This window comes from Eutrigla gurnardus (assembly GCF_963514095.1).
Source record: "Eutrigla gurnardus genome assembly, chromosome: 1".
NCBI lineage: Eukaryota > Metazoa > Chordata > Actinopteri > Perciformes > Triglidae > Eutrigla > Eutrigla gurnardus.
This window is the reverse complement of record NC_139915.1, coordinates 34,753,655-34,770,203: the sequence shown is the minus strand read 5'-3', so window position 1 is coordinate 34,770,203 and position 16,549 is coordinate 34,753,655. Positions and strand designations below refer to the sequence as shown.

Below are 16,549 nucleotides of genomic sequence, written 5' to 3'. Positions count from 1 at the left end.
GATCAACAGGAGGCGGAGAGAAACGCTGCAGTCTAACCACACAAACAGCTACTTCCTGTTCCATGGGACGGGGACCTGTAGCCTACTTGTGCTACATGTGAGAAGTTTCCTTTTCGTTTTCTCCCATCCACGTACTGTTTTAATTTGCCCAGCAGAGGTCGCTGTTCTCCCTCCTGTATATCTTGTCATGGTTGTGAGGAGATTTGTTGTTACGTTTAAATGTTTTCCTGCCCATTTAAATAGCTCTGTCACATCCTGTGATATTAAAATGATGTGTTTATGTGTTTGATGTATTTTGGGGTAACACACTGCCGCCTTGTATGGTGAGGGAACAGAGGTACAGAGAAAGAAGGAACGGCAAAGAATGTGTGTTCATGTCTTCTGCAGAAAATCAATGTGGGAAAACAAGTTGAGTGGATGATTGTGAAACAGGAGCCAGTACTATTTCAGACCATGGTCCCATTTCTATGTCAGTCCAGTTGAACAGGAAGAGGAAGTCCACTCTCTGGAGACTGAACTCAAACATTCTCAATAACCAAGTTATTAAAGATACCTTGAAAAGTGAAATTAAAATGGATTTGGAAAATAATGATGATGAAGAAGTGACTCCAGCTATTCTCTGGGATGCACTAAAAGCGGTGATCAGGGGTCAAATAATAGCCATCTCCTCATATGAGAAGACAATTAGAGAAGAAAAAGTTAGAACATGAGAAGAGGACTTGAAGAGACGACAGAACCAACATGCAAAGTCTCCCCAAGATGACAACAAACATAAGATTATACAATGAAAAAAAGAAATAGATGAAATAAATACTCAGGAAATCCAAAGAAAACTCCTTTTCACAAAGCAACAATACTATGAAGTCGGTGGGAAATCACTGAGACTTCTATCATAGAAGTTAAGAAAACAACAAGCGGATAGAACTAAACATAAAAGAAGAAATTCTGCAACAAAAGAAATAGAAACTTGTCCAGAGAAAGTTAAACAACGCTTTCCAAACTACTATCAAACATTCTATTCCCAACCAGACGAGCAACGCCAACCAGAAGAGCAATGCTGACATCGCTAAAAGAGCTCGGTACCGACGCAAAGAGGGAAAAATACAAGCAACATGGTCGTCCAACTGCAAAGTCTACATAAAGCTAAATGGTGCACCTGAGCAGGCACAAGTGCTAATGGTCAGGAGCTTAAAGGATTTGGAAACATTTGCATAGTTTGTGGTTTGCTGATCTACATGTTTTTGTGTTTTTACTGTGGTTTTTATTTTTATTTTTTAGAGTTGACATCTATTCTGCAAATCCTTACTAACTTTAAATGTCTATCAAACTTCCCCAAAAAGGACTCAAAGTTGCCCACTTAAACATCTGTAGTCTGAAAAACAAGGTAACTGAGTTGAGTAAAATAATGTTGAAAATGATCTACATATAGTAGCGATTTCTGAAACTCGTTGGGATGATTCAATTGACAATACTGAGGTATTTATACAAGGTTACAATATAATTAGACTTGATAGAAACAGATACGGGGGAGGAGGAGCCTTTTATGTACAAGACCACATTCCAATGAAACAAAGAGGAGATCTGGACTTGACAGATGTAGATCAATCTGGATCCAGGTTCACTTGCCACATCTAAAGCCATTACTAATCTGCTGCTGCTGTAGACCACCTTCCTCGGATGCAGCATATCTTGAGAAAATCTGTGCAATGCTTCAGAATGTTTCTGACAGACAGAGAAATGTATTTCTTAGGAGACTTAAATATAGACTGGCTCTCAAAAAACTGCCCTATGAAAAGAAAGCTTAATGACACTGCCACCGTATGTAACCTAGCTCAAATGATAAATCTACCAACCAGAATAAATATCAACAATGCAGGTGTATTGTCTTCAACTTGCATAGATCATCTTTTTACTAATTCAGGAGATAAATGCTCAAAGGTCGTTTCAGTGCCAATTGGATTTAGTGATCATAACATGATTGCTATGGCAAGAAAAGTGAAAGTCCCCAAAGTTGGACCTAAAATGATATAGAAGAGACATTTCTGTGATAATGCCTTTATTGAAGACGTACAGAACATACAGTGGGACCGTGTATTTGAGTCAAAGCATACTGAAGCAGCTCTGCATGAATTTATGAAGTCATTTCCCTCTGTCTGTGATAAGCCCTACTCGTCACATACTGACGATTGGTCATATCCCCTTTGCGTCACTGTCGGACGCAGAGGGGACCCTCTGCGTCCGACAGTGACGCAAAGGGGATATGACCATGGAGTTGGATTATAAACAAACAAATAAATGAATAGGAAGACATATTTTCCTTCAGGCAATCATTTATCGTGCATGGTGCATCACTTTGGCCAACACAGTCTCATCCGTACTCGTCACATACTGCAAGGGGATTAGCCAACGTGCGGGTTGCTTGACTGTATTTGTTTTATTAGTATTTAGCTCCTGAGTAAGTGGAGTTGGATAACAAACAAACAAATAAATGACACATTTTCATTTTCATTCATATTCTATGACCCGCATGTAAATCCCTCACCGTCGGATACAGACGAAGAAAGAGACGTTCGTTTCCATGGTAACTGTTAACTGAATCATATTTTTTGTCACAACAGGTCACAAAATATCGGCTGTTTCTCTGTAAAACGATATGCTTTAAGCTTAATATCATCCATTGGTTACAGTGTTTAAATGTTGGACTTATTTGAAGTTGTTATTTCTCCATGATTAAGAAGCAGAGGGCCAATATTAAATATCCTTAAATGGACTATATTCATTTCCTATCATTTCATTTTGCTCGAGAGCAGGTGGAGTGAGCTGAGGAAATTGAGCAGAATGCATCATTTCTATTATGATTTATTTTGCCACGTGACCATTGACGTGACACGTCAGTGCGCACATACAACGATCCCGACGATCATTGCGTTTTTCGACTCTGCTACGTAAGTACAACTTTACTGTCTATGAAGTAACTTCAGCATGCATGCAAACAATACGTTGGAAATGTCCTGTATTTGATCTTAAACCACCGTTGTTGTCGTTCTGACTGCACTGTATCAATTTCATGGGTTAGAGATATGTAATACCTTGTTGAAATGTGCAACAGGCTGCACAATATAGGTTAGCCTCTTAGCTAGCTACGTGTGCTTTAAGCTAGCAAACATAATGATAATGTTAGATTTTTGCTAAATGAAGCATAGTGCTGTCTTGAAAATGTAAACTAGGCCAATATTCAGGATAAAGTAGCATGCCAAATAAGTAACTGTAACTTTGACATTTGTTTACTCTTGTTTGCTGGGTGTAGATGTTAAAGTAAGCTATTATCTAAAACTTAAGGGGACTTATTGCCAGGATATTAAGGTGGCTGTTAGTTTGAAAATTCAACATGCTATTTACCCATCCTTAAGCTGTAGACCTACTCAGTTTGACAAAACAGTTGGGCAACAAACAGCCATTTGAGTCAGGTGTCAAAAGTAGATTTTTTTTCAATATATCATGCAGAGCAATCAGGATTTACAATATAATCACTACAAATTGAGTCCAAGTTGTGAGGGATTTTTGTCAGGTAAAGGTAAAAGTGGCAGGTATGAAGTATAGGCTTTTTTCCAAAGCGACATGGTCTCCTGGATGACAGTTGGGGATGCCAATTTCTAGGAAAAACACTAATATTAAAAAAAAAACTACAATTCCCTACAGGCCCGCCCTTTAGCTTGATACAGATCAGCCTCACAGTTGTAGTACTTCCGGTTTCTGAATTAGGATTGGAGATAGGGTTGTAAAATGATATATCTACTGAATATATGAAATATGCAGTGCAGCCGAACTAGTTATTACACTGCATCTAGATGATACATATCAACAAAAAGTGAATATGTTTTTTTATTTCAGATATTTAAGCCAAAACAGTAGTCGAACGCGGGCGGGGGCGGGGGATCCGGGCCGACGGCCGAGTGCCCGCTGTCGGCTGTCCTCTAGTGTCCAGACACCCTTGGGGGTGGAGCCTTCTACATGCGTGTGTGTGTGTGTGTGTGTGTGTGTGTGTGTGTGTGTGTGTGTGTGTGTGTGAAGGGGGCGACTTCATGAACACAAGGGGCCCTATTTTAACGGTCTGAAACGGAAGTGGGAAAGCGCATTGCGCAAGTAGCTTTGTTGGCGGTTCTACGGCGCTATCGCTATTTTACAGGCGGATAAATGACACTTCCGCCGCGGAGCAAGTGTCAAAAGGGTTGGTCTGAAGCAGCCTAATTACCCGTAGGTGTGGTTTGGGCGTAACGTGCAATGAACCAATCAGAGCGTTTTCTCGCATCCCCTTTAAGAACGATCGGCGCATGTTCCATGGCGGATTGCTATTATGATGGCGGGTTTGCCAGGCGCACGCAATGATAGGTTCACCAAAGAAGATACGGATGTGCTTGTCAGAGCAGTCAAAGAACGTGAGTTGGTTTTATATGGGGATGGGAGAAACCCACCCAAAATTGCTTCAGTGAAAGCGGCTTGGGAGGAAATCGCCGTAATTGTCTCAGCAGCTGGACAAAATAGGACATCTCTCCATTGCCGTAAGTGATACAACGACGTCAGGAGAAGAGGAAAGGCCAAGCTTGCGGCCAACTTGAAAGCGCGTCAAAAGACTGGAGGAGGATCTGGCAGTTACCAGGACCTCACGCCAGCAGAGGATATCGCTGCGTCAACACTGACCGCTGAAAGTGTTGAGGGTTTTGGGGGCTTAGAGGTCGGCACCCAACCCGATGCACCAGCTGTCCAACCCCAAGGTACATAAATAAAGTTCACATAAATAGAGATGTCGTGAAAATCTTTTTAATCATTTTTGACATTTATTAAATGTAACACAGCCATAAAATAAATCAAAACAATGTCACGTAGCTTCTCAGGAAGAAGACCCTGGCCTCGGGACCAGCGCGCACGGGGCAGCTGAGGGAGCCGCGCGGCGCCCTCAAGCACGACGCCGTGGCAGCAGCAGCAGCATGAGGCCGCAGGACCACCCGTTCCTGCAGCTCCAGCAAACCGGGTTCGACATGCTGGAGCGGGAGCTGGCCGGGATGCGGCGAAGCACCAACACCCGTCTGGACCGGGTGGCGATGTTGCTGCGGCCTCTCGGGCGCATCGCCTCAAGTTTGGACCGGATTGCGACAGCAATGGAACGTGCATGGCCCCCAAACGACCCACCTCCTCCCCCTGTTGTGCCCCTTCCTCCCCCCATTCCATCTCGGTCCACCCGCTCCTGCAGGAGCACATCCAGCGTCGCCACTCCCGGACCCTCATTGGTTGGATCCCGCCGAGGCAGGCCGCGTAAAAGGCCTTACAGAGGGAGAAAATAATTTTTTTTCCCTTCAAATCTTTGCAACTTTTCATTTTTCGTTTTGTATTATTTTTTTTCATTTACGCCTAATATTTGGACAAGCCGAATAAAAAATGTCTCAAGGACATACTATACTTTCCGATGTTTTGGGCTCACTTTCTCTGACTCACAAGGTTATGAATGCATGGTAATATTTGTACAATGCTAAACAATAGAGCGGAGATCTACCCACTTTGACAGGTGTCCATTCCTTATATACATGTGTCTCTTGCCACTATTGGTCAACCAGGTTAATTTGATCCGTCATTACGCCTGCTACAATTCGCGTGAATAATTTGGGTAAATGTGTACGCTAGATTTATGCCTATTTATTTTATCTTTATGGACACCACAATGATTTTCCTTGTGTGGTAATATTTTATTGTCCTTGTAATTATGTATGGTTTGCAAAAATGGGAACTGCTGTCCGTGTAGATGAGAGAAGCAAAGTGTATGCGCGAGGTGCACAAGCAATCCGTATGCATCGCATGCGCATGTATGCATGCGCCCTTAAAATATCATCTGAACAACGCGCCACTGACTTTAAACCAGGTATTTCCTGGCCAGTAGCGCAATGGTTTTTAGAAACGTCAAAATACCATTTGCGCCAGAACACGCCTCCTCCTTCCGCCGAACCGCCCCTTGGGGCGCAAGATCATTCCCTAATTTAGCGGCGAGTGGCGCTGGTGGCAAAAGAACGCTCTGCGCCAGTTGTAAACTAGCAACGACACATGCGCCAGTGACTAAGTCACTTGCGCCGGATGCAAGATAGGGCCCAAGATCTCGATCAGTTTGAAATAAATGACAGTTTTGTTTGTCTGGGTCCAGACTGATACCAGGCAATGGTTTTGTAACAGATAACGCACTATTTTATACAGTCTATGGTAACGCTGTTGAGGGATGTGGAGGTTATCATAAAAAGACATGTGACGAAAACACTTCCGGACAGCGGGTCCTCGGTTCTCCAATGGGAATGAGTTAATAGTAGCCTACATATAATACATGATATATACAATGATAAAATAATTGTTTCGTTGTTGAAATAATTATTAAGTATTGAAAGGATCTACCAGCCTGAGATGTTTGAAAAAAGCCAAAAGATTTACTCATCTATTGTCCCAAATACACATTCTAGATGTAAAGCTAAAAGACATGTTGACTGTGGGCTCATGGGGATTCTACAGTAGTAACTGGTTGATCCCTCTCTTTGGACTTATCTTACCTTGTTCTTATAGGTGTTACTCCACAATGATTAATCAATTATGTAACTGTGGATGAGCGTGGGTGTGTATACATTTAGCTATGTGAGCAGGGTGTACTCTTCCTCTTTTCCAGGTATCGACTTCAGCTCACTGAGACACTGTTATGGATGCACAATGAAAGTCAAGACAAGGAACATTTAAGTAGATTTACTTGCAACATGAATTTGTGACCATCACAGGAAAACAGAGTCAGTATCAGCAGTAAAGATGATTACATAAGATTAACAAACTGGCAAGATCTTCAGGGCACAACATTAAAATAAGGCCTAATTCGATTATGAAAGTCACAGCATGGGCTCAGAGTCAGGATACAAAACAACCTATGAACAGTGTGACATACCGACCACAGGACCACATAACAAGAAGAACTCAGACAAATGTAAAAAGTGAAGAGCATGTCAAGTGATTACAAAGGACTGGTAGGGCCTGACCCTGTGATACATTGACCTTGAGGGGCAGCTATGGAGTGTTTTGCAGTGGTGGTAGTGCAAAAGTAGACAGTGCAGGGATTCAATCAGTGCAAAGCTGTGTATGTTGTTAAATATGACTATGTGAGAGTGAACATAAAAGAATTCCTGAACAAAAATAATACAAAGAAGGTAAGATAAATAGAACAACAGACACAGGAAAGATAATACAAGTCAACAGGGGTAAATGTTAGGAGCACAGTCCAGATTGTGTAGAGTGGCTAATGTAGCCTGTAAGACGGTGAGATGGATAGTGGATACTAGAAAAAGTGATGTGATGGTTGGGGCAGAAAGAGACTTTTCTCTGCAGCTGATGTGATGAACTTCAGCTCCATGCCAAAAACAGAGCCAGCACTCCTTAGCCGCCTGTCCTAGTGGCCCTCTTCTTAATGCTGCCTCCCCAGCACACAACAGCATAAAAAAGACTCTGGCCATGACAGTGCTGTTTAGTCTTGTTCACAGTCACTCCCGGTATGGTCCTCAGAATCACTGTCAAAGCTGATGTTCTGTTCCGTCAGAACTTGCACGTAACACTTCTTTGCATGCTTTGACATGCTGTTGCTTGCTTTTAACTTCTTCGACGTCATGCTCTGTAGACCTAGGATCCCATCTTGTTGCAGGCCCCACGTCTCACCTTACACGTAAAAACACATAGAGCCTTTATTCAATAGAAACTTTCAGATATATTGTAATGTATGCCAAATATAACTACAATACATACCTGATGTCATATTCATGTCATATGTCTGCACGGGTGCAAAGACACCTCCAATGATTATGCATTTCTGCAACAAGAATCCTCTTCTCCTCCTCGAGTCTCCTCACTGCCATCACCAGGTCAAAAACCTTCCTCTTCATCCTTAGATCTACAGAGTCTGGAATACATAGATGAAACATAAGTCACTTGTATTTAAGACTAGTATTTAAAGATTTTCTGGGGTTACAATCAAAGCATGACAGATTGTGTGCCACTATGTGACTATTTCACATCAACGGAATTGTGTACATACCAGCGTGTGGAAGCTGCCATGGCCAAACCACCTCGTCAGACAGAATGGTGTCCAGGCTCAGGTTTTCTGTGTTTGGAACCATGGCGTTGTATTTTTCCACAGCTGAACTTAAGATTTTTTTTCCCTCCCGGATCTTTCGGCGGATCCGAGCACGTCCTTTGCAACCGTCATTGTCTTTGTAAAGACGCAGGGACCTCCTCTTAACACTAGCGACCAGCTCCTCGATTCGGCTGGTCACAGCAGCAACATCAGCATCATTTGGGGATGTCGTTGCTGAGAAGAAGAAATGAAGATGTAAGAAATATGCTTCTTGATTTCATGAAAAAATAGTATTTCTGGTGTATGGGCAAGCGAGCCTCAACAATCTCTGTAACTGAGAGGCTACACTTGTAGCTAAGGTTGAGTATAGTTAGGTTAGATCTTTATTGTCCCCATGGCGATAATCTTTTCCACAAGTCATCAGCAATCAGAGTATGTGCTCTTCCACTACGATTACAATGAACCTCTTTGGAACTGCAGCCCAGCTTAGTCAGTTTAGTACACCTGACACACAGGTTTAAGGCTACGTGCAGTTGCTACAAGCTGAATTCAAACCATGAAAAGAAATTCACAGTGATAGAGCTATTAAAAGAAGCTTGTGTCGATGACAAGACAAAACAAATGTGTTTATACTTTCATAATTCTACAAGCACAGAAGTGATACATCCAGCAGCATATCAAACAGTATATTCTACCTTCTGCCCACTCATTGACATCAATGGTCCAGCTCTCCAGTTGTTTGTCTGTGATGTCCATTTCCATTTTCAGAGCCTCCAAGTTATGCAGCTGGCTTCGCAGGGTTGTTGTGGCCTTTAAACACAAATAAAAAATGACAATGTGGGAATTGCCTACAACGTTGAATATTCTTGATAAGGAATGTAAAGTGCCTTCACTATTAGAAAACCACATACAATTAATACTGATTAAATATACAGTATATTTGTATATACATGGACTATCAATATATGTGGTATGAAATATGTGTAAATTACATTTTATATCAAGACACAAAATACAATTGACACTACATATAGAACCATCCGTATATTCCACTGTATCTGGGCAAGTCTATATTTTTGTGATATATGCCACTTTGACAATATTGTTCTGCATGTTGCAGAAGGGAAAACTGGTGTCTTTACCTTCTGATATCGGCGGGCAAGCGTGGAAGCCAAGTTGTCAAACTTGTGCTGGTTCCAGCGCATGGCCATGATCGTCAGCATGTCTATGCGTCCTGCAAACATCAAACATATGAGATGATCATCCTTCTTTCAAAAAGCAGTAGTAGAAGAAACTGTGCAGACTTGTTGGGTACCACAAACTTTTCCCAGATAATAAATCACAGTATAGTACTATGGTACTAACCCGCTGTCTTGTTCCATTTGACTACTCACCCATGAAAGGGCTAGTGGGGAAATAGCACAGGATAGTGAAGAAATAGCATGAAACAGTGGCGCAGGACAGTAGGCAAATGGCAGAGAGCACTATGGCAGGACAGTAGGTGAATGGTATGGTATGCCCAACCAACAACAGTACAGTACATTTCTTTTTATCACATTGCCCCTCATTATCCTCACTTTAAATAACATAGGATGATGGTATTGTAATCCATCCATCCATCTGTGTTGAATATTCTAAGCTTTATATTTTCAGAGTCAGCATATATGCATGAGCTCAAAGTGGCTCACCATTGTCATCAGGATCAAATTGTACTGGTTACCATACCTGCTTTTGACATGTGCTTGGTTGTAACAGCAATCCTCGAGAGGAAGGCGTTGCACTGCTCGACCTCCTCCCCAAGAGTGGAACCAGCCCCCTCCTGATACGCTCCGCTCCATTTCACCTTTAAAAAGAAAACAAAAAAAGAAAACCAAATGGCAACAATCTTTAAAAAGAAAACAAGAAAAGAAAACCTAAATGACAACAATCTTATGCAGGTTTTCAGGGAACAGAACATCTCATTGACAATCATTTTTTCTTACCTCACATTTGATATCGTGGGCTTTGGCATGAAACACTGAAAGAAATGGCCTCATGGTGAGGAGATGCTGAAGCTCAGGGCATTTCTCTGCCACTCTTCGGAGGTAAGGCCAGTACTTACATGCCACATCAATGGCACAAAATGTCACTGGCTTACAGGCCATTTATTTTTGGAGGAACAGGGGGTAGGCAAAAATCTCCCCCCTGAACATATTGAGGGCACGAAGAAGAACCCCATGACGACACACAGCGAGTTCCAGGCCCTCCTCGTCTGTTTTCCCTGATGACTTAGTAGATGTTTCACGTGCCGCTGACCACTGCCCTCCACAGACACCTCTTCCAGAGGCCTACAACATGGAAGATGGTTAACAGTCCAAACTTGTTCAAAAAATGCCCTCTTTGTTTTCTAGGTAAATATAATGAAGTTGTGCAAGTTTACATGACTGGTTGAGGAATGGACATAGTCCACGAATCTTGAAACGTCATCATCTTTTGCAATGAAGATGCCATCAAAGATGGCTGGTTCCTCAGATCTAAATAAAAGACATACTTAGACTTTCAATATTCATATGATTTTCAAATTCACAACAGTTACTTTCAAAATGATGAGCTGTCTATGCAAACACAAGATTTAGTAATTACCTTGCAGCACTCTTGAACCTATAGTGCTTGCGGTTCCCATCAACTGAGACAGCAAGCATGTCTGGGCTGCACGCTGGGCAGTGGAAGTGGTCCTCCCTGCACAATTTCTCCACTTGGTATCGGACGGCCTCCCACTCCAAAAAGCTGGTTCGGAAGCTGTCTGCTGTGATGTTCCCAGTCTGATTCAAAAGAGAACAGTAACAGAGAACAAGAAATTAAAGAACTTAGACAAAGGGTCGCAGGTGTATAAATGTTAATGTAGTGTAATATAGTGTTAATGTTCATGTATCATGATCATATCATATAACTCACAGTATTATCTCTTGAGTTACTTAACTTATTTAATACTTACACGGCCAAAGCGGATAGTCCGTCTGTCCAGCATTCTTAAAAATGCTTGGCTTGACATCCCTGGTGCTGCCATCTTCACCTCTTCAAAAGAATAAAGGATGTCCAAAGCATATACCGTTGCAAAGTGAGAGGTGGCAGGCCAGTAGTCATTGGAGACTATGTCATCCAGTCCAGGAGTCCATGAGGCTTCACAAGCCTCGCATCGAATCTCAGGCAATTTGAGATCATATCGCCCTGGAAAAAAAAGAAATATATATATGTAAGGCACAGCCGAGCTAGTATGTGCTTATGTTTGTTATTTAGCAGACGCTTTTGTCTAAAGCGACAGACAAAAATACAACAATCAAAATTAACATCAATTTGTCATTTTAATTATTATGTAAATCATAAAATAAGCTTAGGAGAGAATAAAAAGATATCAAATCCCAGGAAATAGGAACAGGTGCCAACATCAGTAACCCTCATTGATGTTGCAGGCGTTAAAAATCCATTTTGCAACAAACATCACTCATACAAACCGGATCATTTGAATGACATAACAGTCGCTCATTAGATGAGTGCAGTGGTCTAGATGGGGTGTAAGGTATGCGGTCACAACGTGAAGCGGAGTGGCCTTTACACCTCGGAGTGCATTAACATTTTGATATTCCAACGTCGTAAAGTCCATTATCTTGCTTCTACCACTGTTGCCAAAAATGATGCTCATAAACTGTCAAAATGTGGTCAAAAACTTTATGAGATGTGCAAATATCTGAATTTTAATGCACATTCTAACATCACAATGGGAGATTTAGCCAAACATTTGTATAATCACATACAGATAATACATTTGCGTCTGCATGATGCCGTCATATCAATATGTCATAATAATATGATATTAATATGTCCATATTAAGATGACCCTAAGCGTCTTTGTGTTTAGAGTTGATATGGTGTGTGATCAGGAAATAGCTGTGGGTGACATTCTGCAGCCACTTTTACAGAACTGACCCCATCCCGACCCCTGAAGTTCTTCTTACCATTCATTGTAACCACAACGATGGACTTTCCTGCGATGACACGGGATGATCCTCGTGGACAGCTGCATATTTCTGCTGGCATCTCCAAAGGTATAAGACGCTCTTAGAAAAAAAGAAACATGTATGAGAAATAAAGCACAACATATGTATTTACTGGCAGCTATTTTGAAACCAGGTAGGACTTCATGGCTTCATCAACTGATCAGAAATCAGTATTCAGTTTTCCAGGTGATAACTGGAAAAAATATAGTCTGAGAAGGGGACTCTCAAAAACTACAACTTACCACACTGGGTAAGAACACTCTCCACAACACAGGTTGTCGGAGGCAATGGTTCAAAGAAACCATGCATCATGGAATCCCTGTTGTGGAAGACTCGATCTCGATGGACCCTGATGTCACACTGGCCACAGAGGAAAGGGTGTGGTCGGCAGTCACAACAGCGGATAACTGCTGGATGGTCTGCACATTGTTGGCAGACTCGAGTTGCCACCTGCCGTTGTTTGCCCACCATGGTGTTGACCAGCCGGGATCTCTCTTTCGCCCACCACCCTGAGATCAGACTCTTTCCAGTCGACCAGTCGGTTGCGGCTTGAGGTGGTGTATCATCCACATACAGGTCCTTAGCCAGTGAGCACTCAAGCTCTTGAAGGAAAGACTCTGTTAAGACAATGCACAACACTGAAAACCAACGGCTTATAACAACACAAGATAATGGCATTGAATAACAGTCATTTTGAAATGTGTAATGTTATCTGTTATCTATTGATCAAACACAAAACAATCAAAACACAAAACTATGAAATGTACATTCCTATCGTAATAAATGAACATACTGTTTTGCATCAGTGCAGACAAAATAAAGAACATACCAGCAGTAACTGAAGGAAAGTTGCTGGTCACTTCCCCACTGGTTTCCAGAGCCATGACAGGAGGAGAGACACCAGTCTTCAGAGTCTGGCTGTGACTGGGACCTGCTGTAGCAAAAAAGCTGTTGCTTTTTACACTCGATGACACAAACTTTTAACGTCTCAGTTTCCTTGATGCTAGGCACAGGTATGTAATAATAACCTCAGATATGTTCTAATTCAGACCCAAGACTTGTGATCATGTTGTATACCATTCCAAGATAAACTAGATCTGGAGATAAAGTCTACATTTCAATTAACACCAATGTAAAACAAATCTGACCTGCTTGTTTTCGGGATGATCTGGGTCTGCCATAAATAATGTTTCCATCGCAGTCCCTCTTAATCCACCTAACACCTTGATTGCGGTTTGATGGCTGGCTGGTGGATGGTTCTGCCTCCTGGTGCAAGCTGATGAGCTGTTGGAGGTTTTGGAGGTGAGCCTGATGTTCAGCCTGACCAACAAGGTCACTCAACTCCTTCTGGAGCCGGTTCGGCTCCGGATCAGACATTGTACAGGGAGGGAGAGAGGGCAGGTGAGGGGAGAGGGAGGGGGAGGGAGAGGGAGAGAGAGAGATACACTGTAAGATAGTAAGAGAGAGAACAGAAAGTAGAGAGACTGACCAGATACAATACAAATGTGGCTCTTCAAAGTGCCTTTGTGTTGTTATAGGGTGCTGCTAATCAGTAGTTGGAAGTGACAGGGATAAGGGAACCTGTTGAGAAAGAGAAAAACAAATCAATATAATATAGAATAGATCACCAAACTACAAATTACAATATGAATACTTTAAGTGATGTGTAAGTCCATACTTCACATAAAATAGTTACAAATTCAGTTCACACAGATTAAAAATGAATAGTTTTTAATACACCATTTCAATAGTTCACGTTCAGTTCATTTTATTCAAGCTATAGAATGATCCTTAACCTAGCCCTATTATATGGTATCTTTGGTGTCCATGGATGTTTACCAGCTTGCAAATCATTGAATTGAAGTCTGGCAATTGATGGCGTTGTGACATGAACTTGCCAGGGTTAACTTGAATCCAACATTTTTATTCAGATTTCAATCTCACATAGTCTGAGCTAGTTCAGTGACTAGCAACTAGATTGCATTCAGTTCATTGTTCTAGAAAACATAGCGTGTTCTCCTGGCTAACTATTAGCTAACTATGTGTAGCACTTAGGGTTGCCACCGGTGTGGACCCGCCACACCGGACCAAAAATCGGCGTCTTTGAGAGAGTCGGCGTCCGTGACATGAGTCTCCTTGGTGTGGTCGCTCGAATCGGCCCACGTCGGCGTTCATTTCAGCCGATTCAAATGTGTAATCCGCCATTCCAGTCGGTCATATTAAGTAGCCCGACTTCATTTACCGACGCGAGTCGGGCAGTCGGTGCGGTGTGGACCCGCCTAAGATGTTGTATATATCTATCCTATGAAATCGCATACAGTGCGCATAAACATTACCTAAAAAACACAACTACAAATGGCAACAACTTTACAGCATAATTTGCTTGCTTTTGATGAGGGCATGCTGTTTAATTATTTAAGCAGAATAGCAGGCAATTCTTACGTGGGATGTCGAAAAACGCAATGGTCCTAAGGAGCGTCTCCATGCACGATAAATAATTGCCTGAAGGAAAATATGTCTTCGTATTTATTTATTTGTTTGTTTGTAATCCAACTCCACTTACACCACAGCTAAATAAAAAATATATATACAGTCAAGATAAACACCTGTAACACAAAATGCATCACCTGAAACCGAAACTTCCAGCGCAGGCAAACCGCACGTTGGCTAACCCCCTTGCGTCAAAATCAACCGATGAGGGATTTGCGTTCAAATCAGATGACCCTCTGCGTCGGAAATAGACGCAGAGGGTCATCAGACTGATTTGAATGGAAATCCCTTTGCGTCACTGTCGGACGCAGAGACAGGTGACGCAAAGGGGATATGACCAATCGTCAGTATGTGACGAGTAGGGATGAGACTGTGTTGGATAAGCATGCACCCATCAAGAAGCTCACCGTCAGATCTGTCAAAGCCCCTTGGCTTGACTCTGACCTGAGAAGCTCGATGAAAGATAGAGATAAAGGGAAAAGAGTTGCTGTAGATTCAGGTAGCTCAGAGGACTGGCTAGCATATCGCTCTTTAAGAAACAAAGTGACCAAATTAAATAAACAGAAAAAAAGGGTGTACTACCAATCTAGAATTGAAGAAATTAAACATGATGGCAAAAAACTCTGGAGTACTCTCAATCACATCATGGGTAGAGATAAAATGTGCAAAACACCAGCATTTATTGAATCAGGTGAAGGCTTTATCACCAAGCCCAAAGACATTGCTGATTATTTCAACAATTATTTCATAAGTAAAGTTGATACTATAAGAAATGGCATGTTGCCTGTAAATGGTATTCTATCTGAATCACTTATTAAAAATGATATCATGCAGGACAAAGAATGCACATTTGGATTTTCAGTCACTAATATATTGGAAATTGAAAATCTATTGTCTGAATTGAAATCTGACAAACCCTGTGGTCATGATAATCTAGACAGTAGACTCTTAAAGTTGTCAGCTGGAATAATAGCCAGTCCTATATGCTATATTTTTAACTGAAGTTTTAAAGAAGGAATCTATCATCAAGTATGGAAGGTTGCTAGAGTAACTCCTCGACCAAACAATAGGAAAGAAGCATTCACTGGATCGAATAGTAGGCCAATTAGCATTTTACCGCTATTAGGGAAATTAATGGAAACAATCATATTTAAGCAAATTCAAAATGATTTCTCTATGAATAACATTAATTCAGACTTTCAACATGCATATAAAACTGGCTATTCAACATGCACAGCTCTCACACAATTAACAGATGACTGGCTAAAACTAATTGACAGTAAATTATTAGTTGGCACAGTGCTGTTAGATTTTAGTGCAGCTTTTGATATTATTGACCACAAACTACTACTTATAAAATTCCCTGCGTCTTACAATGACGCGCTATATGTCTGCTGCCTAAACACACAAAACACTTGCCTTCTTTTCTTCATTTTTCTCTCCTCAGTTCAAGAGTCAGTTCTGTACAGTTCTTAGATCTATGATGGTTTCCTCCACAGAATATACACTTTGGCTCATCTCTGACGCTGACAGCGTGAAGCGAGGCTGTAGAGGCTGTGTAAGATCTCCTGGGATCTTCATGAGAATAGGGCAGAGCAAGTTGCCATAACTGTCAGAGACTACTCCCATTGAGCCTAAACTGCACACTTGTATCTCGATGTCATCATATAGCCTGCGTAAAGCTGCGACATCCCAGGCCCTTTTTACTGGTGTCAGATTTAATAGCTTATTCATATGTGCATTTATGATGAGATCTTTACGCCCAAATCGGCTGATAAGCATTTTCTTTGCATTGTCATCATTTTGGTCTGATAAAGAAAGTCCCATAACTACATTAGCTGCAGTGCCATATAAAAACGACTTCAAATATGTACATTTATCAGACTTG

General features: G+C 41.6%; 3 protein-coding genes across 4 annotated transcripts in view; all 3 read right to left on the bottom strand.

Moving 5' to 3' along the window:
• Positions 1–16,549, bottom strand: part of LOC311015324 (uncharacterized protein) — a gene marked incomplete at its 3' end in the record, with an annotated part of 558,532 nt that overhangs the window by 352,943 nt on the left and 189,040 nt on the right. The gene's annotated exons all lie outside the window — the stretch shown is intronic.
• LOC311028100 (uncharacterized protein) lies at positions 6,753–10,266 on the bottom strand (the record flags this gene model as incomplete). Of its 2 annotated transcripts, XM_084032374.1 has the most annotated exons (7): positions 6,753–7,722; positions 7,810–7,963; positions 8,099–8,371; positions 8,833–8,947; positions 9,280–9,371; positions 9,863–9,980; positions 10,120–10,266. In XM_084032374.1, 6 exons carry the CDS (start codon positions 10,171–10,173, stop codon positions 7,827–7,829), a joined length of 789 nt encoding a protein of 262 aa, XP_083888500.1. In that variant the 3' UTR covers positions 6,753–7,722; positions 7,810–7,826. The 2 variants fall into 2 exon arrangements, with proteins under 2 accessions (XP_083888500.1, XP_083888499.1); XM_084032373.1 differs by lacking the exon at positions 10,120–10,266 and having other exon boundaries at positions 9,863–10,109.
• LOC311027494 (uncharacterized protein) lies at positions 10,209–14,163 on the bottom strand. Its single transcript, XM_084031516.1, has 8 exons — positions 13,320–14,163; positions 13,001–13,105; positions 12,414–12,788; positions 12,130–12,231; positions 11,112–11,344; positions 10,760–10,938; positions 10,557–10,650; positions 10,209–10,464 (listed from the first exon to the last, which is right to left on the bottom strand). Exons 1-8 carry the CDS (start codon positions 13,546–13,548, stop codon positions 10,282–10,284), a joined length of 1,500 nt encoding a protein of 499 aa, XP_083887642.1. The 5' UTR covers positions 13,549–14,163; the 3' UTR covers positions 10,209–10,281.

Bases quoted from the DNA above. Each gene is read 5' to 3' on its own strand.
- LOC311027494 (XM_084031516.1), bottom strand. From the start codon at position 13,548: ATGTCTGATCCGGAGCCGAACCGGCTCCAGAAGGAGTTGAGTGACCTT. The intron at 12,789-13,000 runs GTATGTTCTTTA...TTGTCTTAACAG, and splicing joins CTTTCCTTCAGTTACTGCTG to AGTCTTTCCTTCAAGAGCTT. The intron at 10,651-10,759 runs GTAATTACTAAA...TCTTTTATTTAG, and splicing joins AGGTTCAAGAGTGCTGCAAG to ATCTGAGGAACCAGCCATCT.